We start from the raw sequence: 26,226 nt of genomic DNA, 5'->3' as shown, positions 1-26,226 counted from the left end.
TCTGGTAAGCTATAACCCTGCTCAGATCATGACTACCAAAAATGCCTTCTCAGCCATTGTCTCTGACAAATATATGGCAAACTGTCCCTCTCCACTGACACTGCCACGTGTATAAAGGCCCAGATTCACCATATCCACACTATATAAGAAAAGACTGTCCCTCCAAATTTCTGTGGGATGGGAGCATGCAAATATGAAATAAAGTAGTAAAAAAGTTGACTAACCTAACCCACCTGAGCTCGGCTCACAGGGATCGATGTCCTCGTCATCACTGGGACATTCAGCTGAGGCCACCAGGATGTCATCTGTGGTCTGTGAAGAAAATAAAAGTCAAATAGGTATATTTTAATTGACTTAACATGTTCCAAGATTCTCACTGGCTCTCCTTTTATGCAAAGCCCAGAGCATCCCAGACTTAATATTTAATGGCACAGTGACACTCCAACTCTCTGTTAATGGGACTTTGCTTTTCAATTTGCACTTGTCAGTTTTTAAAGGAACTGTGTTAGATATCTATTGCAAGCTCTTAAACATAGTATTATTTATTTATTTATTTATTTATTTATTTATTTTTTGTAAAACAACAGAAAGCAGAAGGACAGAATATGTATATTGTGGCTGCTGGTCTTCCTTATCTCCAGTGTCTCTACTAGGATATTACTGAAAACACTAAGAGCATTAAAATACAGGTCAAAATATTGAACTGCCTGCAGCTGTTAAAACTATCAGAAATGTAGTGATGTTTTCTCCATTGATTGCACTTGCTTTCTCAGATACAGAGGCAAAAAAAAAAAAGGAAAAGAAGCAAAGAAAACTGTCATTAAGTTAAAGCCTCTATTCAATGAAAAGAAAGTCAAGGAAAAAAAACTGTAATAAATACATGCAGTGTTAGAAAGTACCAGTTAAAGCATTCTGTTGTCTTGAATAAATGATGTGTTGCCCATGTGTTGAGGTCAGAGGGCTTCTGTCCAAAATTAGCTTGGACAGTTCTTTGTACAAAAAATAAAAATAAACAAATAAATCAAGACAAAAGAGACAAATGATACAACCCAGAGCACTGTATAGAAAAGAAACTGGGGATTTCTATCTACTTTTTCTTATAGTGCAAGAACAAGAACATATTCAACGCAACACAGAGGCAATCAATCTGAACCTGATAAAATGAAATACCTCTTGTTCAAGTCACCTCTGAGAACAGGCATTTAGAAATATAATAAGAACATCTACAGTTATTAGGGGAAATAATAGCAGGGAAATATAAACTGTCATACCCCTGATCATTTCTCACGCAATTACTAATGAGGTTAAGAAGAAGCTTTTCCTATGGGTAAGATATTTCATAACTGCCCATTTCAAGCTTCCCTTCACCTCACTGATGGAAATACACAGAGAGAATAGGAAGACGCGACACTGAAACATGTGGCTAAGGATATAGATGACAAAGAGCCATTCTTGATTTCCTGTTTGATATATATTCCAACAAGAATATACAAATCGTTTTGCTCAATGTGAAATAACATTTTTAGATGTTTGTTTGCATGCGTATAGGAGAAAGACCTAGAGTACCTCAAAGTTTTACCTCATCAGTTTAAGTCTGAACATGTGAATATTATATTTCTAAACATTATGGCCAAAGCTTAAACAATGTTGTTTATTATTATTCTTCTATCTGAAGTTTTAAAGCAAAGCACATTACACTAATAGGCTTTTCTTTGTCATGCTTCAAGAATATTAACGAACACATGCTTTCAGCATTTCTGTGGGGTAGGAAAGTGATACAGGAAAACATTCATTAGTATGTGAAATACAGCAAAGCAAAGCCTGTTATAATAATATTGTATTTTACAGGTAGAAAACTGAAGCATAATATAATGAAATAACTTGCTAAAGGTAATCAAAATGGCTATAGACAACAGCTATGTTTTGTTACAGTTCAATGCCATACTCACAAAAATCACCTTTCCTTATAGTTGGGAAGATTTATAACTAGGGAAGGCCACTCTGTAAATCTGTAAGGCTGCCAAAGTAAGCTGGCAGATTTGGAAATGATAGTTTAAACAAAATATGTTTTCTAGTTGTCCATTCTTTCTTGCAAGTAGAAAAACTGATATAACAGAAGTCAGCTGCAAACATCTTGAATTTCTAATGTCCATTTCCTTCCCCCAAAAGACAACCATTTAAGCTTAAAAATCAATATCTATTTAAAAATCAACCTCTGCTTGTGTTTTTTCTGAAGTACAAATAAAAAAGAAAAATTCAGGTAACCAGCTAATAAAGCCTGCGCATAAAAAGTTAACTCTATACTTTAAAAGCCACTTATAATAATAAAACATGAAAAAGTGCAATGCATCTAAAAAACGATTTCAATTTTGTCAGCAAAATCAGTGTCATATTTTTCCTTCTGCCATAACAATGGAGATGATACTATTTTATGCAAGTACCATTAAAAAGAAAGCATCATACGCGTACCTAACAGTCACAGCAGAAAATGATTTTCTTTAATCATGGTCTAACGGGAATTTTGTGTAAGGGTGCTTTGGTACATGCATGGATGTGTAAGTCTGTGACCCTTGCAACTTAAGCCAATTGAAATGACCAGAAAGAGTTATAGAATGACTGCAGTGTCTCTAGTTATTCTTTATATAGGATAGTATAGTTAGAGTTTACATAACTTAACTATATTTGTTCAGTTTGCACTGCGTTCAAAATTACCAGAAAATAACTACAGGAACATCATATGCTTTAAGTACATTAACGTGAAAGATACTTTCTTCAGTTACTTATAAAAGAGAGGTCAAAACTGTCTTTGTAAAGTGACACTAATTCCAATGTTATCTATGGACAGAGTGTGCACGCTTCTACAAGAACAAAGGGATGTTCTTGACAGATAAAAGTGTATGTACATTATGGATAAAGAGATGTGTATCTCCTTAAGTAAGTCTGAATATTGCATGCCAAGAAAGACCTCGTTCATGTCTCTGAGTGAAATAAGGTATGTTTCAAAGTCAATAATAGACATAAAAATTGATTTTGTTGCAAACAATAAAACAATTATCATTATTTGAATAAGAAGAGAAGGGATAAGATCATGTGATATTTTTTTTTTAATTTTTTTCCCCAGAATAAAGGCAAATGAACAAAAGGTAACTGAGATGGTAGTGACTAAACTACACATAGAAGTCATTAGACTGCTTAACACAAAGCAAAATGGGATTAAGAATTCACTGAAACACTAGAGAATATAAAGAATACATAAGTTACAGAAATATTATGGGCTAGCTATCAGACCGCTTTCTCCAGAAGAGCTCTGACTGACAATAACTTGCACAAACAGAAAGAAGGATTTAGACCTAAGGGTCTCATGCAGCCAAGGGGTATAGAAAAAGAATGCAAATCAGAGTAATATGCTTTATTTACTGCACATTATATATTCTTCATGCTTTTTAATTTGGATGGGAAGATTTAAAATAAAACAGTTTTCCTAAGCGAATTGCAATTGTTGCTAGCTCTATGGCTAATTTCCAGGACACAGTTCCAATAATTCTCATTAATTGAGGAGTTAAAAGTCAGTGGAAAATCCCTTATTTACAGCAAGTGACTAATAGGGTGAGATCCAACTGGTATTGTCATAATACAAGATCGGATTAGAATGTCTCATGGGAGAGTTTTTTTCAAATTCCTTTAAGAAGTGATAATCTAGTTGTAAGAGATTGAAAATAAATAAATAAATAAAATAGCTGGTGCACAAATGGAAGGCCAAGCTGGATTTTTTTTTTTTTTTTTTTTGATTCTGTCTTCTTTTCTTTGTGTATTTGCAGAGCATTTCAGATTCATTCTGTGGCTGTGGCTCTATGACTTGAAATGCAGCCCACTGTAATACATGGCTTCTTAAAAAGTTGGACATCTGTTCACATTTCAAAAAAAAGGATGATAGGAAATGCTTACAATTAATGTGCCAATATAAAAAATGGATAAAAATCACATTTTCTAAAGCTACAAGTCACTACACAAAGTGTTTTCTGATAATCATTCATGGTTGTGGCCCCTGAAGGAATAAATCTTACATCAGTCAGGTCTCTTAGCAAAAAATAAGGAGTGCAGGATTTTTCTCTTAGCCAAGGGAGTTGAAAATATCACCAATCTGCCACCCTGTCTGAGGAAGGAAATGCTGAATATTTCAAGAAAGCTCCTGGCCAAATAAAAAAATTATGCATGTAGTCATGGCTTACACAGAGGTGAAAGGCTGTAGCTGTGGATACATACCAAGCTGCCTCAAAGGCAACAACCACAGGTTCAGTAGTGGTACCAGAAATTGCAGTTGTGCCCTTTGCATGCTACATCACTAAAATAAATAAATAAATTGCAAGTGAATAAACAATACAAGAAACTTATTTTTTGATTATTCAGTATTTGCATGTTGGTGTAAATATATGCTATCTTGTTCAGTTTTTATGTAAAAGCCTGTTAAACCTGCCAGTACCAGAGAAATGCGATCTAAAAATTAAGTCGCCAATCTGAATCATGCATTCATTAACAGTATAATGGATCCTGCATATTTTCTCCTAGAAATCCACCAGCTTTCTTTTAAAGCATAGCACCCTACAGCTACCCTGAATATAGTTTATTCCTTTCTTATTCAATAATATACTTTATCCCATGAGAACTGCAAGTAAATTGAAATTACACGATAGTTAAAAACTGGTAGTCCTAAATTATTATATATGAATTATAGACAGCATAACCACTTGTGAATACTGTTTAAATTATTTTTGGATTAGAACTTCAGCTATGTAATCAAATCTATTCTTATTTATTTGTACAGCTGGGGTACTTATTGACATCAGCCAGGCACCGTTGTGCGTGGTGCTAAAAGGAGCAGGGAGGAAAAGGCTCTGCTCTGAGTTTACTGTTTAATTTAGGGGCAGATGCAACAAGTGAGTGCAGAGGAAGAGAAGGGCTGGGCAAGGACGCTACTGTGTCCTTGTCCTTGTCCTGTGTAAGCTTTAGCAGTGATACAGGTTAGCAGTGTACCTCACTAGCAGATTCTCCAAAATGACTCTCCAAAACAGCAGGGTGGTCAGGAAGAAAGGAGACAGAAAACAGCCAGGCAGAAGCCTGGCCAAGGAGATACTGTGAACAGATGGTGCCTGAAGAGCATTGCCCAAAGAGGCTGTAGAGCTTCTTGGAGGAAACCGGCCATACTTAGAGCAGTGTGAGGAGGTGATGGCAGCCCAAACATTGTGGGATGAAGCAGGTAGCACTGAAAGCTCAGTGGGGAAGGGATGGGAGCATGGACCATGGAAGTGAGAAATTAATGGTAAGACCAAGATAGTAAAGAGGGACTAGGTGGTACAAGGGGGTGGATATGTAGTTCATATAAACAGACAAATTATGTGAGGTTTAATGGGTAAATTAATTAATGACTGTTGATAAATGACTATCTGAAAACATATTTCAGATGCAGGACTAGGAAATTAAACATCCAGTTCTCCTCTGCTTTCCCCCAGTTCTTGGTTACCAGCTTTGCTTAAATTATTTCATTTTTCCTCCTGAAAAAGTTTATTCAAATACTTGCTATTTAGTTCAGTGAGAATCAGCTACCACTGACATTTATATGCAGAGGTGTGCTTCAGCTTAGTAGAATAGTATGTAGCTAGAGCCACAGCACAAACAAAGGAAAAAACAACTGATACACACCTCTATATTCTTAATTAGCTGTGGCAAACTTTTATTAAAAAATATGGTTCATGTTGTATTTACAGAAGGGAGCTTGGAAAAGTCATTTTGTACTCATGCATTGGACATATTAATTTCTGAGGCAGTGAGGGATGTTCCTAAAAAAAATTTTAAATCTCATATATATATATATTCACATATTCCTTTTTTTCCCCTTATTTTTTCTTTTAAAGGAAGGATTAAAATAACCTAAACCAATGGCAGAAACCAACAGGGTATGAAAAATCACAAAAGCATTCATGTGGAAAAAAATCAAATTTCGTTTTTGGGACTAAATTAGCTACACAATTTTCTAGCCAAGGCTATGTAATATAAATTTAATTTGCTGTGTATGGAGCAGATTTGTATGTCTGGTTGTTGAGACAGTTGTAGTAAGAAACTCAAATACGTCACATTAATCAGTAGTACTCTTCAGCTAGCTTCTCCCTGGTGTTAATAAACCCCTAGTGCACAAGGCAATTTGCTGGGAAAGATACTACAGTGATCTAGGAACAATATCATCTCTTAAATGACATGTCATTTGGAGAATTGCCTTTAAATTTGTATTTAACCTGCTATAGGTTAAACAAGTACATGTGCATCAATTACTGCTCATCCACACACATCAAGGAAGTATTCTCTCAGTGCCATGCTGCTGAAAAAAAAAAAGTTATTTCTGGACTTGGACATTAAAATGCTAATATTTCTAATATTTTTTTTGCAAGCTATGTACTCGCAAAGCTGCTTTGTTATTTATTATTTTATTTTTTTATGTGGACAGCTAGCCAGGCAGCACTCTGCATCAATTAAAACAAACAAACAAACAAACAAAAACAAACAAACAAACAAGTATTACTAATTAAAAAATAAACAAAATTTGGCCTTTTGAGGTCATGTCCCTCACCTCCTGCACCATATGAATAATGTTAGTTTCCCAGATGTAGATTAAATAAAAATGCATTTATTTTATTTATGAATGTCTCTTTTCTTATCCCCTTATAAAAACATACAAGGAGCTGCTGTCCAGAAGATTAAAGCAACTGGTTTTCCTCTCTGTTTCCATCCTTATTAGGCAACTACTGAAAATGTGAGCATCATCATTAATGATGGCCGCCTCTGCCATATTTAAAGGACTTGAAAGGAGACCCTTAACATTGCACTCACTACATAATAGCAAGAACTATTCTGGACTTCCCTTCAAACAAGCTGATCCAGTATTAGCTATGGTTCTTGGAAGCATAACAAGTAGCAAGGACAACAAGTGGTATGGAGTATGGGAGTTACCATTTCTGAGTTTTCAACAGGAGGAATTAATTAATTTATTTATTTATTATAGATTCATTACTAGATCCAAGTCTTATGTTATGGCACAAGGTTTGGTATTTATAAAGAAAAAACCTGATGCTTACCATGAATTTTGGATTACTGCTTCAAAATAGTGATTGCTGTAATGAGGGTGAATTGTGCACTTTTCACATATGCCCAACATCAAGGCCAACTCATGTCATAAAAACCTGGTGGTATGTATTGCATGAGAAGCAACATCAGCATCATCCACACTTGCATTGCTAATGCCCTAAACCTGTTTTGCAGTGCCAGAAAAATGGGCAAGCATTTGACTTCTTTCCTGAAAATTGTATGACATAGTCTTGCTCATGTTTGATGCAGACCTACAGGTACAATAAAAAGACCAAACTGTCTCTATCCCTTGTGCTGGAGATATTGGAGGGGGGTGGTTGGCTGTTAATAATCAATGTATGCGCTCAGTACCATGTCTACATTGCAATCTTTTCTCCATCCTGCCCACTCCCTCACTTCAGGAGAGGGGTTGGTTACAAACAGATGCTCACTTCCCTCCGTGCCCTTGGGACCTGGGGACTGACCCACAGCTCATTCTGCCCCCAAAGCCTCAAGAGAGCTTTACAAGGTTGCAGAAAGGACTAACCCAGTGATTTCAAACTGGAGAAAGAAACACAGATGAAAAGATATGGCACAGGTTTCAACTTTATCCTTGAAAGTAGATATTGACATGCAACATGTCAGCAAACAAATCACTGGCACCTAATTGTATAATACCTCATATATTGTTTATACTATTCCACTTGTTGAAGCAGTCATGACTTGGATGAAGAATGGTTGAATGAATAGTCACATTACTGCTCTCTCATCCAACTTTTAGATTTGCAATGTTGTAATATTTCTGTTTCCTGAATTTTCTTGCTAATTTTAATTCTCCGATTACAAGTACTTCTGTCACAGACCATACTGATGAGAAGCTGTGCTTCTCTTCAATATAACTTTTCATACATGCTTTCCCTAGGTAACTGAAACAGCTTGAGACCAAGGGACGGGAATTCTATGAACTCTTTAAAAGTCACTTGGGCTTTCTTTCTCAGGTTCTCCTCAGGACATTCATGTTCTTCTCTCATAAACACTATACTTCATTACAAAAAAATAACTATAAAAATGAAGTTTGATGTTTTTTTGTTTGTTTAAATTTACACCAAATCTAAAATACATGGAACAGAATGTGATTGATGACATGCAAGTGTTTATTTTCTCTTAGGCAAGAAATTAATTTTGCCTCTGAGTTTAAGACAAATGTTTCTAGGCATTATGCTTGTATTTTCTGATACAATTTTATTTTTAGTTTTCTCTTTTGCTGAAGTAAACAATTTGGTCTCGATTAATTCTGAACTCACAAAACACAGTGGAGACTTTTATAGGTTCTTTTTTTTTTTTTTCTTTTTCTCTTACAGACTATGTGCTTATGAAACTACAACATTGCTATAGTGATAGCAAACCCTTTCATTTGTATTCCAGTTAGAGAAAATGTATTCATCTCCCCAAACTCAGGCATAGCACTATTAAATACTTTTAAAATGACTGAGATGTTGCTTGGGAAGTGGGGTTCCTTGTAATTGACCAGTGTATTGTCAACTGACTATTGTCTCCAACAATAGTCAATATTGTCAATATTGCCTGTTGTCTCTAACATAGGTCCCCCCCATCGTTTTTCTTCCCCTTCCCCCCCCCCCCTTTTTTTTTTCTCAATTGCAACACATGGTATAAGACCATCCTTAGCCAAACTTAAATGCACAGAAAAGCCTACGACCACTTAGTACTAAAATCCCTCTCATACAGCAGAATTAGAAGGGTAATTATATTGAACTATGCTTATTCTTATACAGTTACAGTACTGCCAGTTCTACTTACTGCAAGTATCCCCGACTATTAAGTTGTATCACATAAAAGTATTTTGTTCCATTGAAATCCATGGGAATTTTATTATTGGTCTCAAAAGAGGAAGGGAAGAAAACTCCTTCACAAGAAATACTCCCTGTGAACTAAAATGCAGTGTCTGTTCATATTCACAGACTGAAAGAGCTTTCTTATTCTGTTTCAAAACGTATAGTACAAAATAACATTTTATTTTATTTTTTTTCTCACAAATGTAGAAAACTGCATAAAGTATCAGGCCATTCTTTGGCTGTTTAGATAAACCAACCATCTTATCTCGTCCCACAGACAAGAGACAGATACAGTAAACAGGTATCATAGGATCTTCTGTTTAACACTGACCTACCCATAGCAAGTCCTATCAAATTCACTTGAGCATGTCTTTGATTGAAGGCAAATTAGATTAGGTCAGTCAGAGGCAAGAAGGCATCTGCCATTAACCCTCTCTAAACCCTAGTTTTACTGTTCTTGAGGAATGCTGTGCAACAGCAGCATTGCCAACAGTTTCCTTCCTTGATTTTTATAGTTCAGACTACAATTTAAAACTTTTGAAAGTTCAAGAAGACACTTGTTACCTCCAAAGCATTAGCTCTTTGTTTACATTTTATTCCCAAGTATCATTGGGTGGCACAGACCTACTCAAAGCAGGGAAAGGAAAATTGGCTTTCCACTAACCTCTGTTTGAAACGTGGCCTTTTAAAATATAACACAGTTTGTTCCACTACTAAAAGCTGACTACATTTCCTTATCTTACTTTTTAATCTAAAAACTCAAAAAACATTGGTAGGACCAGGGACAGCACTGAGAAAACAGCTTAATAGTTTAGCAGGGCAAGCAAATGTCCTGTAGAGCAGGATTCTGCGAGTGAAACTTGTTAACGCTAACAAGAGTCAAACACGTGCACTGTAAGGAGACAATGCCTAATTGCTTTTCAGTTAAAATAAGTGCTTCATTAAAGCTACTGTTTTGAAGAGCCACGTTCAAGTCTCTTAAACTTGTATTTGTCTGCATAAGATTCAGTACTGTCTCCCTCCTTTGACTGTATGGCATAGTACTTTAGCACAGGAAGGTTTATTTTTTCTCCTGTCCTCCTTTTTTTAAACACCTTTACAAAAGTATGTGGATTTCCCAGATTTCTTAAATTCAGACATAGCTCTAAAATAGCCTTCACACATTGCCTATCACTGATTTCTCACATCTTTAGTATTCTCTGACCTTACATCAGGAACCCAGTCTCCTCTTCTTCTGCTGTTCTCCTGAGGTTTCTCCTTTGGAACCTCCCTCTTTCCCTAATGTCATGCAAAATCCTTATTTATTTATTTATTGTCTTCCTGCTGAAAGACTTCTAATTATCCTGCTCAGATGATTGAAGGCTTCTGTTGACCTCAGTGCCCAACCTTTTACAGTCTACATTCAGAATTCACTGCATCATTCTATGACCCCGAGTAAAATTATTTCATACATGTATGTTACTCTCTTTTTATTATAATGAGAATGGAGTAATACTCTTCATTTATATTACCAACATACCTGGAATCTTAATATTCATAATAAACTTCAACACAGAGGAACAGATTTTGAACTATATGGGAGGGACAGGAGTTCAGGAGCTGCAGCAAAACACCATTCAACTGCTACCAAGCAGAAAAAATACTCCTCAGACACATACAAATGTTTTACACTATGACACAAACCAGGAAAGTACTCCTTGGCTGCTTCTGACATACCTATTGCCATACAGGACAACTCTTGATTTTTTTATTTTTATTTTTTTTTCCCCAACAGCACAAGACAGGAATTGGGATACAGAATCTGGCCCCAAAATGTTACATAAACTCAACTCGTATTATTAGGCTCCCTCAAGAAACCTGATCAGTATTAAACACTGTCTTTCAGTGCTTTGAGTCAAAGCACTCCTAATAAGCAGACAACCTACACCACAATGTGCGAACATTTTAAAAAAGAGAAATAACTGCTCTGAAACATTATTTTGATTTTTACAGAACACTAACATAACATCTCAGCACTCTAACAAATAGAAAGACAAGCTCTGTAAGTTAGGTGAGACTGCCCATAGAGAATTTCTTTACCTGATCACACCAATTTGCAGACATTAATTGTATGGAAGGAGCCATGCAATGCTGAATTTCATGATAAATGGACACTATGACAGCAGAAGATTTCCCCTAATGTTCCACTTGCTTTTCAACATTTGAAATTTAATTACTTAGAAAAAAAAAAAAAAAAAAAAAAAGCAAAAGCCATCAATACCCCAACTATGATGCAGTATTCAACTTGAGAAGACATTTTCTTTCACCATAAAGGAAACTTCAGGTGTGAACCCATGGGAGGCAGATCTCAGACACAATGACAATGTTGCTATAGCAATTATTTGTGGCAATGTGCATCAGTCGCATTTTAGCTCTCAAGCATACTGCTCAGTTCATGCACGCTATTCATAAGCAGAATATAAACTGCTTGATGCTTATTGTACCCTAATAAGATTTGTAAATTACTTATTGTGATGCACTTCCAATAACTAGGAATGGAAGAATAGTTTTTGTTAGCAATATTTAATCATGTTTAGAAAAAAAAATTACACCCATGCATTTGATTAGATATTTCAACTGCTGTTTTCCATGAAGTCAAAGATATATAAACATATTCTAAAAGCAATCAATTATATTTTCTGAATTATTGTGCATAATACATTATTCAAATGGGGTCCGGTTTGCGTAACAGCTATTTAAGATCAGGTTCACTTTTAGAAGCAAATGAAGAAAAACGTAGATCAAGATAAAATTTTATAACCATTCAGCATAAAAGAGAGGTGTGAAAATGCAATGTTCAATTATTCTCAAAAGCCCAAGCAGCTGATAAAGCAGAAATAACTGAATCAACCTTGCATGTATTTTGTCCATTTAATAATACTTCACTGCTCAGCTAAACTAAATTTCCTGGCTGTGTTCATTAAAAATAAATGCAATTGTGCAACGCTTGTGATATTAATGGGCAGATTCAGTCCCCAAATCAAAACCTCAGAGCCAAACCATCCCAGATTATGGGAGGGTTTACGCTTGAAGCAAGCTCAATCTAGCAAAGCAATCTATGAACATAAAACTCACAGACAATGGAAAAACCACCTCTGCAAAACAGACCTTCTGGAGTGCTCATATCTTGGATTCGGACAGCTAGAAGCACTTTCTTCTACCTACTGTTCTTTAATCCCCAATTAATTTTATTCATTGATCTTACACTTCTAAAAGTGCTTCAGCAGCCAGAATAGAGTGGGTCCTAGGAGTGCATAATGCTTAATTTCACAACAAAATCTTTGGTAATGAAACATCCATCACAGTAAAAAGTGCTCTATATAAAATGAAGCCAATCCCCATTGGCTATGCTTACTGAGATGACAAAACTTCTCACTAAACTCTGTTAGACACACCACAAGACAATTCCTTTGTATTTCCTTCCCAGTAGCTGCAGCCTATCGACTTAATATACACATATTTCAGCATGTCTTAATATTTTGCTTCAGTGTAATGAAACTGTTGCAACCACCCTCCTTTGTTCTCTCCAGCCTTCTCCTACAGCAGTGTCTGAATTATAGAAGCAGTTATAAAATAGCTCCTTACACAAATTACACTCAGATATTTTGGGGGATGAAAATCACAAGAAAAAAAAAAAAAAGATTATGTATAATTTAGGGCTCTCAGAGCAAGACTATCATTTTTCTTTGTCTGTTTGGCTTAAAATAAAATCCACAAGCTCCTATGACATTGAAGTTATTCTTCTTAACTCAATCTATCAATGCGTGGAGTAAGCTAGCCATTCCCTGTAGATTGTTAGTGGTAACAGAGCAAAGTCATTTTCAAAAATGCATCTGACACATGTTAATGCTCAGTTTGGAAGGACTTGCTTTGTTTTCAGTGCATACAAGCTGCCCTGTCAGCCCTGGGCTTTATTTATTCTTTTTCAAACTCCAAACAATTAAACAGGTGGTAGCTAACATTAATAATTAGCAGTTGTGTATAGAACTGCTCTTTAGTTTCTCTAATTCTCCGCATTAAAAATGGATGACAGAAAGCTGAGGTTGATGTTTAAAAGTACTTGGCTTTTGATAAGGGACAGGCATATGTATGTCTACACAGTACCAGGGGCTTTATTGACTGGGGAAGAGGTGCCTAGGAAACTCATCTGTAACTCACACCCCATAATACAGGGGTCACCCTGACACAGTAAAAGTAGGGAGTGAGAAAAGGTGCTTTTTGAGGACCGGAGAGATACAGTCTCTGCAGATCTAAATAACATTCTCCCAGGTTATGCTGCACCCTGGGACTCAGTCCTCTTTCTGTCTGAACTTGAATCCACCTGATATGGTTGTTCTGCAGTCTTCAAACTCGGCTCCTGCCTTATTAGCCATAATGCCATGCAACTGTAATGCCATAACCTCAAGCAAAATCCTCTCCTATCCTAGCATTTACCTGTAAACACACACACACAAATATTCAAATGCCCCAAGTCCTAGCTTTTAAAAACAACACAGAACTAAGAAAATCCTTATTTTCCAGAGCAGCAATGAGAATACATGTTCTCCATTAGGCGGCTGCTACTTGCCTAATTCATAAGGTTTTTATTGCTGCGAAAACAAGGGAAATGACAGCCTTCCCTGCAGTAAATCCCTTTTTGGACCTGGATTTATTTTGGAAGAAATGATCACCTTGGTGCACATAGCTCCACACTTAAAGCTTTCTGCAATGGCTTCCAATTAAAACAGCAGGACAGAGAGCAAATGGCCCATTTCCTTCCCTTAAAACCTGCTGCACCCACAGCTCTGTTTTGATTGAACAACTTTACCATGGCTTTACATGTTTCTTAGAAAGTACCTCGAGTAAAAGGTGGGCAGTAATGGAGAATGAACAGAGTGGTGGCTAGTAGTTTCCAGCTCCATCAGAGACAAATTAGTAGTTTGCTTCCCAAAGGCAGGACATGGGTCCTGGCCAGCAGCTCCCACCTCTGTGGAGCAGAAAGCACTATTCCACCACATCACCCCACCTCCTGCCCTTTTTCCTCCCCACTGTGGCGTTTCTTCAGCTAGTCACGGGGAATGCGCTAGGAGATGGGGTGTTTAAAGCAATTCTGTTCTGAAAGTTAAAGCTGCCATTATCAGATTATGCTAACAGCTAAAATCTCAGTTGTACATGTCAATGTGTACTCAGAAAGGCTGTTATCCCCTGCATCAATTTAACAGTAGTAGACTGAGCATTAGGCGGTTCTTATGTGCATGGAAAATGCAAAGCAAGTGCCCCCACAACGTGACTCCATAAATCAGAACTTCTGAAAGTGCAGGAGTGAAGCTAGAAAAAGGCAATTATAATCCCCAAACATTGACTTGGAGGTGGCAGAGTTCTCACAATGGCATACGCAGTTACAGGCAAGACTTACAAAATTTATTCTCGATTAAACATTAGTGTAAGGATCAATAAAGATCATTTGTCTACATTGCCTTCACTACCAATTGACCTTGCTGTTAGTAAAAGTAGGAAATAGCTTTTTTCATCAATACAGGAGCAAATATAGATTGATATTTATCACTAGATGGTCTGCTTAGAGCCTTCTAGTTTTCTTTGAAGGACCACAAATTATTCACAACATGGCAGGATTTCTTCAGTGATTACATCTGATGCATTTTACACAACATCCTTGTTTTTGTATCTGATATTGAACCCTATAAAACACATCATTTTATAGAGAACCTGGAATTGGATTCCTCTGCAACAGAATATTTCTTCCCTTGACTGTCTGCAGCGCTTTATAAAATATTTATTGATAGGATGCCTAAAAATACACATAGGCCAGCATAGCTTTAAGATGGATGACTATTTAGCAGACATACACTAGATTTCACACCACAGGGTTCTTATTAGGCATAGTTGCCTAGAAATCAGACTTATTTTCTGACATATTATAAATATTTTCATTGAAAATGAATAATTTAGCTCACTGAACAGACAACGTTATTTAAGTTTTACTTCTTCAAGGCTCCCCAGCAAAAGCTGGGGGGCATATGGAAGACCAAGCTGAACGAGTTTGTGCCTTTCTGCCTATTAGTTATTTATTTGAAAGCAGAATTTAATTACTCTTTGTATGAAACGCATCATGTGTTGGTGGTTCAGTTTTAGCACAAAATGCAGGGAGGCTGCTTTGGTCCTGACATTTCCTGTTACAACTTAGCATGATACTGAAAATTCCCATCCTCTGCAATCCACTGGGCTTTGCTGGCTGCATACAGATGAGACAGGGTATTTCTCCACAATGAAAATGGAAAGGCAGGTCTCTTTCCTAGCTAATTAAGGAAGTAACAAACATGCTCCTGGCTCCTCACCGAGAGGCACAATTTCTCTAGAGAAGCCTGGCACCAGCAGCAGAGGTAGGCAGGGATGCAAATGGTGCCTGTCCCACCTCACTGCTCCTTTCTGAGGGGCTCCTTCTTTGGGTGTGTCATTGACACCACAAAATTGTGTGTGTTTCACTGATAAATCTCCCATTGCTTCCACCTGACCTGGTTTCCCCAAGGGTAGACAGCAAACCAGATCTGGAGAGGGCTCTGCCAGAGTACAAACACACTCCCTCTCTGCTGCAAGTGCCTGGGATTTGGGAACAGTGGCCTTTAAGGAAGGGATCACCATGATTCCCAGTTATTTCATTAAGGATGCTGAGGGGTTCATCCTGGTCTGTTACTTACAGAATTTACCAAAAAAAAAAAAAAAAAAAAAAAAAAAGTTACAAAAAGTTACAAAAATCTTATCTTACCACTACTACAGCTTTTTTATTATTATTATTTTTTTATTTTATTTTTTTTAAGATAATTAATTCCCCTGTGATGTAGGCAACCCTCCCAGCACTCAGGTTTTTCATTCCCAGTGGGGTTTGTATGAAGCACATCAAGGCACCATCTATTACTTATGAGACTGCAGTAAAGTCTAGATGCATGCAGTTTCTCCATCTATATTGCACTTTCCAAAAAACTTGGCTCAGTATGCTAAAAACCACCTCAACTTCAAACTACACACCCAGCCTGAGCATGCCTGCAATTAATTACCTAGAATATTTTATTCACAAGCACATCTGTTATACCATATTCCACCACATTCAAGTGACTAAATAAAAGCCCGTTGTCTGCCGTCAGTAGGCATATAATGCATCAATCTCATGCAAAACAATAGCATTGCTTTCCTTAAAACAATGGCTGGAGGAATTGTATACTACAGAGGATTTCTGCTAGATGAGCACAGCAATCTTAATTGAGATTTAATGTTTACTTTACCTGGTTAAGCACAGAGCAAACACCAGAGAAATTACTGTGAAACAAACAAACAAAAAAATGTTCAAAAGCTAATTAACAGTAGTTGAAACTTGCTCAGTTCAAACAATAACCTGCCCAAGCAACAGGCTCTTTTCAGCACGGCGATGCTTAGCCTCACAGATAAACCTTTGAACCTGCTGTGTGTGTTGTTGCAGGCACCCAAACCACTAATTAAAATAGGATAACTTAAAAGAAAGCATTATCTTACCTGCAGAAGAAGAAAATGACTAAATATTTAATTCTTCTCTCATAGACAGTGAACTAGACAACAGGCAAAGTGAGTATATGTGCGTTTGTGGGAGACTGTTTAATCCCTCTATTTCATAATGTTTAGAAAGATAGAATCACCATTTCACAGCTGCTTTCACATAGGTCATTGTTTTACTACTCAAAACTTCATTAAGGTGTCAATTCAAAGGCTGGCAAAGCTTTCCATACAGCTGGGTTCAGCTTTAGATCAGACACTAACTGGGAAGTCTGCACTACCTTTACCAGTGTTAAGGATCAGCTTGAGTGAAGAGGTCTCCCATTCACTTCTTGCAATGGTTTTAATCTTGCCACTTTTACTTGCAGAGGACTACATATATTTAGCAACACCAGAGGTTCAGCAAACTCATTATTCTTGACTAACATCCAAGCATTTTGAGCCTCCCCCACACACACACTTAGACAGCCAAACTAAAACTAATTTCAGTCCTGATCCAAACCCAGCTGAACTCAGTAAGAACACTCCCTGCTTCTTGTTATATGGTGCAATCACCCATGATCTCCAAGAGTCTTCATTAAGCTTTATTTTCAGGGTGTCCTGCTGTATCTGATCTGGTAAGAGAGATACAGTTTACAGAAGCATGAGCTGTAACACTTCAATGCAAAACTGAGAGCTGGGGACACTGTCAGGTATACACAAGAGAAAAAACAGTACTTTCATGAAAGGAACAGCTCTACATTAAAACATAGATATATGCAAGGAACAAATAGCCTTGATTATTCTAGGTAAGAAAATTATCAGCAAAATGGAATGGCAGAATTTCAGAAATACACAGAAAACCTGACCATACATAGTATCTAATTTTCTTAAGCAATTAGGACCACTTTTAAAGACTCATTCTATTTCTCATCATAGTTGGTCTACGTGCCTCATTCCATGTGTTTTTAACTACCAGGGATAACAAGAATATGGATTAATGACTGATTTTAATGACATGTAACACTGGTAACATACATATAATGCAGTAATTGTATAAGAAAGTGTCTCTAATCACTTCAAGGAACCACTATCTACAAATTGATACCACTGTCTGCCAGTTTGCCTTTAAAAGTACAGCCCTAACCTGTCAAAATCAAATTGGATTTTCATTAAAGGTTCAACATTCATAAATGAAAGACAATTAAAATAATTTAAAAATCAAACAGCAAAAAGCCAGAATTGCTTTACAAGAAAACTCTCCACCTATTTCATCTTCAAATGCATCTCCCACTTCTGCTCCCATCCCATGTCAATGAGATCTAAGTATAAGTTTTCAGAAGTAAGGATGAATTCATCTGCTGCAAATTCACTGACTGGGTCTTCAGGGCTTATGAAAGATTACTCCCACTGCTTCCAGAGGGCATTTTGCCTGGATAAAGATGAGTTTGTACTTGGAAAAATCTACCAGCCTCTGTCCTCAATAGGTTCTCTGGATGTTCTGATCATTGAAAGAGGAGCCCCCAGATTAGGACTAGTTGGTCAGTTGTTCCATGGTTACTGAGACATGTTCTTAGATAAAGAAGATAATAAAAATAAATAAATGAACTGTTGCTAACAGACCACTTTGGCAGAAAACATGGTTATTCTAGATAATGACACAGTTAATATACAGCAGTATTTTTCAGATAATGGCTGCCTTCCCTAGGATGATGGTGAAAGGCAACCCCAGAGGTCATGAGATATTGTGGCTACACCACTGTGTTAGTCAGGGTCAAGCATTCATTGTCAAAATTTTGAAGCACAGATACGCAGAACTAGATCATGTCACATAGCTTCTGTTTTACCCCTGAAAAATGTGTAAATCTAGTTATTATAATAAAAATAAAATCATGACTTAAAAAATGGCAGTTCTGAACATGAAATCAGCAAACTGAGAATTATTGGTGTCAGGAAAGAAGCATCTGAAAAATTTTCAGTAATAGCTGAATCTAGCTTAGGCTAGAAAGGAGGTTAAGATGCCCTACTGTTCTTGGTTTCTAAAAAGGGACAAGACTGCCCAAGACTGGTTTCCCAATCACTGACTCCATTAAAAAATATTTTCACTTTCTGCAATGTACGTAATTCTCTCTTCCACCATCTCTGAGAATTTAATCAGGGCTTACTACATTGTTTTATGGAGTGCTCTTCAGGACAATATCAACTGAGAAGTTAGGGGAAGCACATCTGTCCAAAGAAGGTACTCTACCTGAAATCAGTTTACTTAAATGCAATGTTTTTCCTTTTTATCAGAGCTGAGAGCTATCTGTGATCATTCTCAAATACATAAGCTGTCCTCCACACTGAACCACTGCAGAGAAAATGGGCGGTTGCGTATCAAATATTTCTACAACTCTGCCTGAATAGTAAAAACCAACTATTCACTGGTCTTGACATGAAAATATGCACACACATATAAGTGCTATAAGTATAAGACACGAAAAACAGGCACTTTGCAAAGCTTACCATGAACTGAACATGGATTAGTTAAATGGTGACATAAACGCATAGGTGAAACTTTCTCCAAAATGCCAGAATAATGCTATTATTAGTTGTTTTACACAATTCTTGCTTGGTTCCTCAAATTCAGCTAAAACTTAGAAGACAACTGTTTGCTGTCACATTCAGAAATTAGAGGAATGAGATGTTCCCAGCAATGGATGAAGGAGCACATCTCAGCTAGAAATACTGGAAATGCTTCATTCAACACCAATTTTGCAAGGAAGCAGGGCCAGGAAGCCTGTGACCCCCAGTGCCAAGCCCCTGTCTGTCTGGATGTGCTTGGCTAACAGAGACACAGACTCTAGCTTGGCATCTGAATAAAGCTAGTTACCAAGATGTGAGAGAACACTGTTTAACCAACACTTTTCACAGCTTCTGTTGGTCTTAATCCAGTCATCAACACAGCTAAGGCAACATCTTTCCATTTTGCTCTCTACAGCTCATCAGTAGTAGAGGCATATGACACGCACTAATAGTCTGATACTAAACTGATGCTGCTTACAGTTCATTCAAGGGGAATAATGTTATTTTCTGGGGTCATCTTACTATTTAGTAGTCTTGGATGGTCCTGTCTAATTAATCACAAGGAACTGAGAGTCTTCTCTTGGAAATGAAATGGATAACAGTTGAGGTAGGCTTTCAATGGCTATTAGGCACTTTACACTATATTTTTAGATCACTTACCCGGGTTACTTTCAGTTGCTTTATTCCTACATATAACAATACCTGAGGTTGAAAAGCTGACTTTGATCTCTGAAGCCACCTGGATACTGGGCTATAAAAAGAATAAGAGGAAGCCTACTAGAGCAGTCACGTCACAGTGCAAGAAAGGATCAAGGGTCATGGATCAGCTGCCAAAGCCCCTCATCCTGCTGTTGCTGCAGACTGCAAGAACGATCCCACTGTCATAAAAGCTGCTGCTCTTTCCTGTTTCAGATGAATCACCTACATAGCACTCAGAACAGATATTACATACAGTTAGGATGCAAGCAAAATGGTCTCAAACAGACTCTTCCAGGACAAGGTTGATCACCTCAGTTGCTTATTTTAGAGTGCCAGAAAACAAAGATCAGACAAAGAGACAGATACACTCTTACGGACTTCAAAAAGTGCATATTAATTGTTTTCTAACTGCCTGCTATGCAAAACCAGTGAAGTTTGAATGTCAATCTGTATCTTTTCTGCCTCCTTCATTACCAGAAGTAACCCTGAACTAGTATTTTGCAAAAGTTGCATTCATAGCCTTTTCAGATGTCTCTGCTACAATTTCACTTATATTACCCACATTTACATCCAGTAGAAAGGGGGATTACATAGAAATATAAAATTTCTGCACAAGTAAAGCTGCAAAGGTGTGGGTTAAAGCTGGTAAAGATGACAGTTGTCAGCACAGTTTACAGAAAATTGTGGGGTCCTACTTTAGTATGCCTCCAGGCAAAAATCATGCAACCAGCAATTGAGCATTTAAGATGCAGAAGTAAATTATGCTCATTCTCTCCTAGCCATTTTGTGTGCCTTGACTGCTGCAAGAGATAGCAGAAACTTCCTGTTGTCTACTAAGTTATCCAGAATAACTAAACTAAACAGAGAGGAGTAGCCAAAAGGCTTTTCTCTGAAGTCTTTTCCTAACCAAAATCAAACAAAGCCAACCATGATTCAACACGCACTGAATGCAACATGGGAATCCTGCAGAGATTCCCCACTGGCCAGGCTGAGTTTAAGCCTGTATAACCATAGGATGCAAATGACATTTCTCAGGACTGAGCCCAAAAATGCACAAGGGAGTGCTGCTCCAGCACTGTGCCCTTTACGCCTAGGAAAAGAGGAGAGCTATTTCTGGCAGTGATGAAATGGGGGCTGCAATCAGTCACTAATGGTCACAAGGGACTCGGCAGATCCGCAGACACAGAGGGCCCGGGGCTTCTCAGGCTGTTCAGGGCAGATGGACATCCTCTATGAAATCACAAGCTACATTTTTAGCTTGGCTTTGCAAACTGCTGTGAAGCTGGCATGCACTGGGGGAAGTGAGCTTGCCCAGGATACAGCGCTTGACGTTGACCTCAGCGTCACAGAACATATTCACATTTGGGAATAGAGCTAACCAGAGGGTTTTTTTTTGTTTATTTTTTTTATCATTCACTGTGATTTTGGATGAGCAGTCCCCCCTCCCCCTCACAGCCATCTTGCTGCTCTGAAAGGTGACAGACTTTTTCTCTTCCTCAAGCTCCATTATACTCAATTCCTCAGTTCCCCCATCTCTGATGCATCACTGACATTTAAACACCACTATTTAATATACCTGTGTGGTATGTAACACTGAATTTTAGTCCACATCCCTGTTAATGAGGAACTGTAACATTAGTGAAGCACTCACTCAAAAACATGCTTTACTCCTAATGGCCATATGAACTCCATTTGTGTACTCTACTGTACAATATACACAAATAATGTACATTTTCTCATGTTCTATGTACTCTGTGGGCATCACATTTCTTAAAGACCTGTTGGTCATGCAAGACAAAGCAGGTGAAAACTAAGAGCTGTTCTCCAATCCCTTGATGCAGCTCTGCCCCAGATCCAATGTCTGCTTTGAGAGAGCTTTAAATATTGGTCGTGGTCACAGTGCAGATGCAAAGACCTGCGTGCTAGCCACCATTTTCCCAAATCTGAACTTGCTCACAAACATCACTGGCTTACTGGTTTTAGTTAACAGTTCAAAAAAAACCTTTCAGACAAATTTCAAAATGTCCTGAAATTTCAAAATGCCTGAATGCTCTAAGGTAAAGCAACACTAAACAACAACAACAACAAAAAGTATCTCCCCCAGCCTCAAGTACAGAGCAAAGCTACAACAGCGTATGTAATGATCTTATACTTAGCCTTAAGATCTTATACTGAGAGTGAACTATGATAGGAGTTTCAAAATGAGGTAGAAAAGACAATGAAAAAAATCAGAAGAACTACAAAAAAAGAAAAAAAATCAAATACAGAACTTGTAGAAACTTAAAATACTTTAAGCCTCTATTTCTTGTAGCTTAGCTTTTATTGGTTTACAGCCATATTATAGCCATGTTAGAGAAACCAACCAACAACAAGGGAGTAACACTGCATTTCTTGGTCACAATAATCTACTCTGTGCTGAAGTCCATAAGTTATTATATTCATTTCTAGATTTTATCAAAAAACACATGGACAGACTTAAACCAGAAAGTGTTCTAACATCATGGGTGTTACAGACATTCAGTGTGAGAAATGCCTTGTAGAGTTTTACACCATCTGAAAGCTTCCTATTTATTCACTGGCAAGTAATCATTTAGTTCATGAGACGGAACTTAAAATGAATCATTTTGGTGAAAATGTCATCTTGTTCATTTTCCACTTCAGTTCTGATACACTTTTAGCAACAATCAACTAAGAGATAGCTTAGAATTCATAGTCTCAGCTATGTAGTGCTACTTAGACTTCTTCCGGGGATAACAAATCAATGACTTCAAAGTCAATGAAGAAACCTCCATTGACTTTAAGGTTGATGGAATTTCACCCTAAATTCACCTTTTTTGGAAATCCACCCACACTGCTACACAGGACCAACCTGCCTGTCCGCAGATGACCAAATTATCCGCACACACAAAACATACATTCTAAGCACTGGCTTTTTCATATAGATTTTTAAGCTTTTTGTTTGTTTGTTTGTTTTTCCCCACTAAATACATTCTAAAACATTAGTAGAGAAAAATAAGCAGCGGTTCTTGCATCTTCTCTGTATTGTCTTCATATGGTACTTAGATAGGAAGTATTACTTGGAGCTTCACCCAAAAGGTATGGCAAGATAAGAGCTGAAAAAGAGATGGACCCTATTTAACTGCATGCAACTATATAGCTAAATTTAATTATGAGGCCTATAGTGAAAAATAAAGTACAAATCAGATGCACACAATGATAAAAAGAGAGATGCAATACAGAAAAGCATAGCAGAATCCTATGATCATTCACACAACCCCATGAGACCAACCTCTCATAATTTTGTCATACCCTTCCTGAATCTGCTGCTTAAATCAGCTTTCAAGAGAAGGACAATATACCCTATGTATTGAAAACAATATGTCAGAAGCATTAAAATTAAAAAGAGAGAGAGAGAGAACAATACAGCCAGAAATCCACAGTTTCTGCTGGCTGAACACGCAGAGCAAATGTAAAATTGTATTTTTGTGGCAGAAAAGCTCATCAGTTAGTCACCTAAAAAACCTTTGTTAATTTGTAGGAATTCATACTCTTGAAACAAATAAATGACTACACTTTATATTGGTACACACAACTAGAAAGAATGATAAAATGTTTCAAGCTATTAAAAATGTCATCCAAAAAGTTATAAAAGCCACTTCCTGCTTATCAACAGGTTCCAACTGCCGGGCTTCTCCCTGGATAAGACTGAAATCAGTGTTTTCCTCCACTAGTTACCTTGACCATTAACTTAGATACACAAAACCCAACCAAGCTGTAACACCATCAATAACCGTGTGAAGACATAAGGAGGTCTAAAGACAGGGAACAACTGCTGTCAGCAGTGGCAATAGGTGACCCAAGGCAAAAGAATGTCAGAAGAGAGTGAGCAATCCTTTTGTGACACAGAGCTGCTTCAGTTTAAGAGTTTAGTTTACGTGGACACTAGAAAAACACTGTAGTTGTCAGTCATTGTAAACATATTGTGGATGGATAAACTGACAGTGGTCCAAGATCTCCCATTTATTTGGGTTGCAGAAGGTTAAATTGTTCCTTCACCTGTGACACTAAAATACTCTCCCAACTGTATTTTTGTTACTTAATCTACCTGGCACAGAAACAAGTTCAAAAGAATGAGATTCTTCTTTAGAAGCATCAGTATTTCAGTCTTCTGTGTGCACCCATGGTTGGTACTCCATGCAAGTACCTTTTCCAATGGCAACAGGAGATGGCTACACCTGCTCTGCATTTCCTCCAGGCCGTAAAGCTATGCTGACAACTCGTAACTTTTTATGTTGTCTCAGATGTGCAAGGTCAAAAAATAAATCCTCTCTCTGTGTGGCTGGGGTTCTTGCTAAATCAGCATTACTCCAAGACATAAAGCACAGCTGAGATTTTAAACATTGTCCTCAGGCTGTTTGTCTCTCCCGAATTCCTGTTGAATATTGATTTGGAATTTAAAGGTCCAGCTGCCCACCTAATCAGGTTGCCCAAGTCTATACAAACTTTGACTGATTAATTGGTTATTTTAAATGCGTAGATACCTCAAGGTCTAAAGAACATGGACAACACAAACTTTTCTTCCCGTTCTTTATGCCACAAGGTTTTAGATCAAACTATATCATTGCTGAAATACAGGCTTGTGCTTCAAGATACGATCACCAACTAGATTTTTCTGTGTATTTCTTTATCAGACATATCTAAGGCAAATATGCCTACTAGTTTTAGTTATAATAAATCCTAAAATACCAGAAAAATCACTTAATATTAAACTTGAGACCACATGTTGGCTTGTGAGATATTCATAACTTTAGCAAACCTTACATTAAGCAAATAGAATTCCTTTTATACATGTCATCTGGATGCATCTCTCCACAGGTGAGCTACCATGTAGGCAGGTTTAATGGACAATTCCTCAGGCTGCCCTAGCAATTACTCCTGTGCTGACCTGGAAGGATCATTAATATCAGGGAGTTGAGAGGCAATTCAATTTCCATGCTGGCTCAGCCCTAAGCTTCTTCTAAGTAGATGCTGTCAGCTGTGTCAAATTATATATGATGCCTAGGTGATGCAGAAGACTATTAGAAGTAGAGTTGGGAATGACAAACTCTACTCACAAAGTTTTCAGCCTGAACTTGGACAATGGCCTAAAATACCAACAGGCCACAACCATTTAGCATTGGAAACTAGCAATGACCCCAAATATTTTATTTTGGGGAGAATTGGAAAGAGCAAAACCAAGTAAGAATTAACCCAGGACAATAGGATAAGAGCCGCTTTGCAGAGTTACATATTGGGAGATTTAAATGCATAAAGAGAAAAATGACTTACTGGGCGAACTTTGAGGAAGACCAGCTAAGAAATGCAAACAGGATTACACAATATACCAGGTACATCAAAATTACAAAGTTTTGATCCTCAACACCACAGCTGTGATCCAAAACACAACAAAACAAAAAACTCATCTCCAATTCAGCAGGTAACTTTTTTTTTTTTTACAAATATGCCATGAAATTGCCTCCCCCACCCTCCTGACCATAAATCCCCTCAACACGCTGGTTACAACCTGAAAACCGGGATAAATCTGACCACGCATCTTCCACACTTTATTATCCTCTGATTAATTTAAAAGAGAAAGTGTAAGAAAAGCCTTTCCCCTTTACTTTCTGCCTAGTGAGTGGAAAATTAGACATTTTGTACAGACAGAAGCTGTTGATGCCCCTCTTTAAAAGCCCCTTTACCTTATTTGGCAAATCATTTTTTCACCCTTTTCTTTGCCCACTATCACGACACAACCATCCCACCCGGTGCCAGTCCTGGCTTTGCCAGGAGAATTCCCATGGTGCCTGTGCCAAGGCATTTTAACTCTTCTTGGGAAGGAAAAGGAGCAAGCAAACACCAAACTCCTCCTCAGAGGAGCTCAGCACTCTCCCACAAACACATACCTCACAGCTTGTTTTCAGGTAACATGGAAAGCTTTGGAATCTATGCTCTTTTCAATTAGATGCCTTGGAGTTTTATTTTTATTATTATTATTATTTTTTCCTTATAAATAAATTAATTAATACCCTTGCTCTTTGGTGTTAAAAGCAAGCAAAAAAATCATCAATCCTTAAAAAATACACAAACACTTTTCATTGTAATAAACATGCAGCGATTTACCCTCCCCCAGAAGATTAGAATGAACTCCTTTAAAAATTAAGCTACTTTGCATTATATATCATGAAATATTAGTCAATCAGATATAGTCATTCATTTGTATGCAATTTTTCTTATCAAAACATGCATATAACTCACAGAAATTCCAGTAGTACAAATGCTTACTGAAACAAATCAAATCAAAACAAATACACACATACGTACACACACATACACGCATATTCTGAGCCAAAATGAAAAGCATGCATGGTCAGGGTTTAAGCATCATTTAAGCCAAAATAATTGCTAGATTATTAACAAC

The 26,226-nt window shown here is 37.4% G+C and overlaps 1 protein-coding gene across 26 annotated transcripts in view; it reads right to left on the bottom strand.

The window, feature by feature from the left end:
• The window catches only part of NRXN1 (neurexin 1), a gene marked incomplete at both ends in the record, with an annotated part of 708,589 nt that overhangs the window by 15,371 nt on the left and 666,992 nt on the right, over positions 1-26,226 (bottom strand). For 17 of the 26 annotated variants that reach the window (XM_084284087.1, XM_084284084.1, XM_084284067.1 and 14 more), the window contains one exon: positions 225-312. In XM_084284087.1, coding sequence (XP_084140213.1) covers positions 225-312 — 88 coding nt within the window. The remainder of the gene's footprint in view (positions 1-224; positions 313-26,226) is intronic. The other 9 variants (XM_084284069.1, XM_084284066.1, XM_084284068.1 and 6 more) reach the window with 1 other exon arrangement.

This window comes from Netta rufina (assembly GCF_964035555.1).
Source record: "Netta rufina genome assembly, chromosome: 3".
Taxonomy (NCBI): Eukaryota; Metazoa; Chordata; class Aves; order Anseriformes; family Anatidae; genus Netta; species Netta rufina.
Note: the sequence above shows the minus strand (reverse complement) of the source record. Positions and strands in the feature narration are given on the sequence as shown.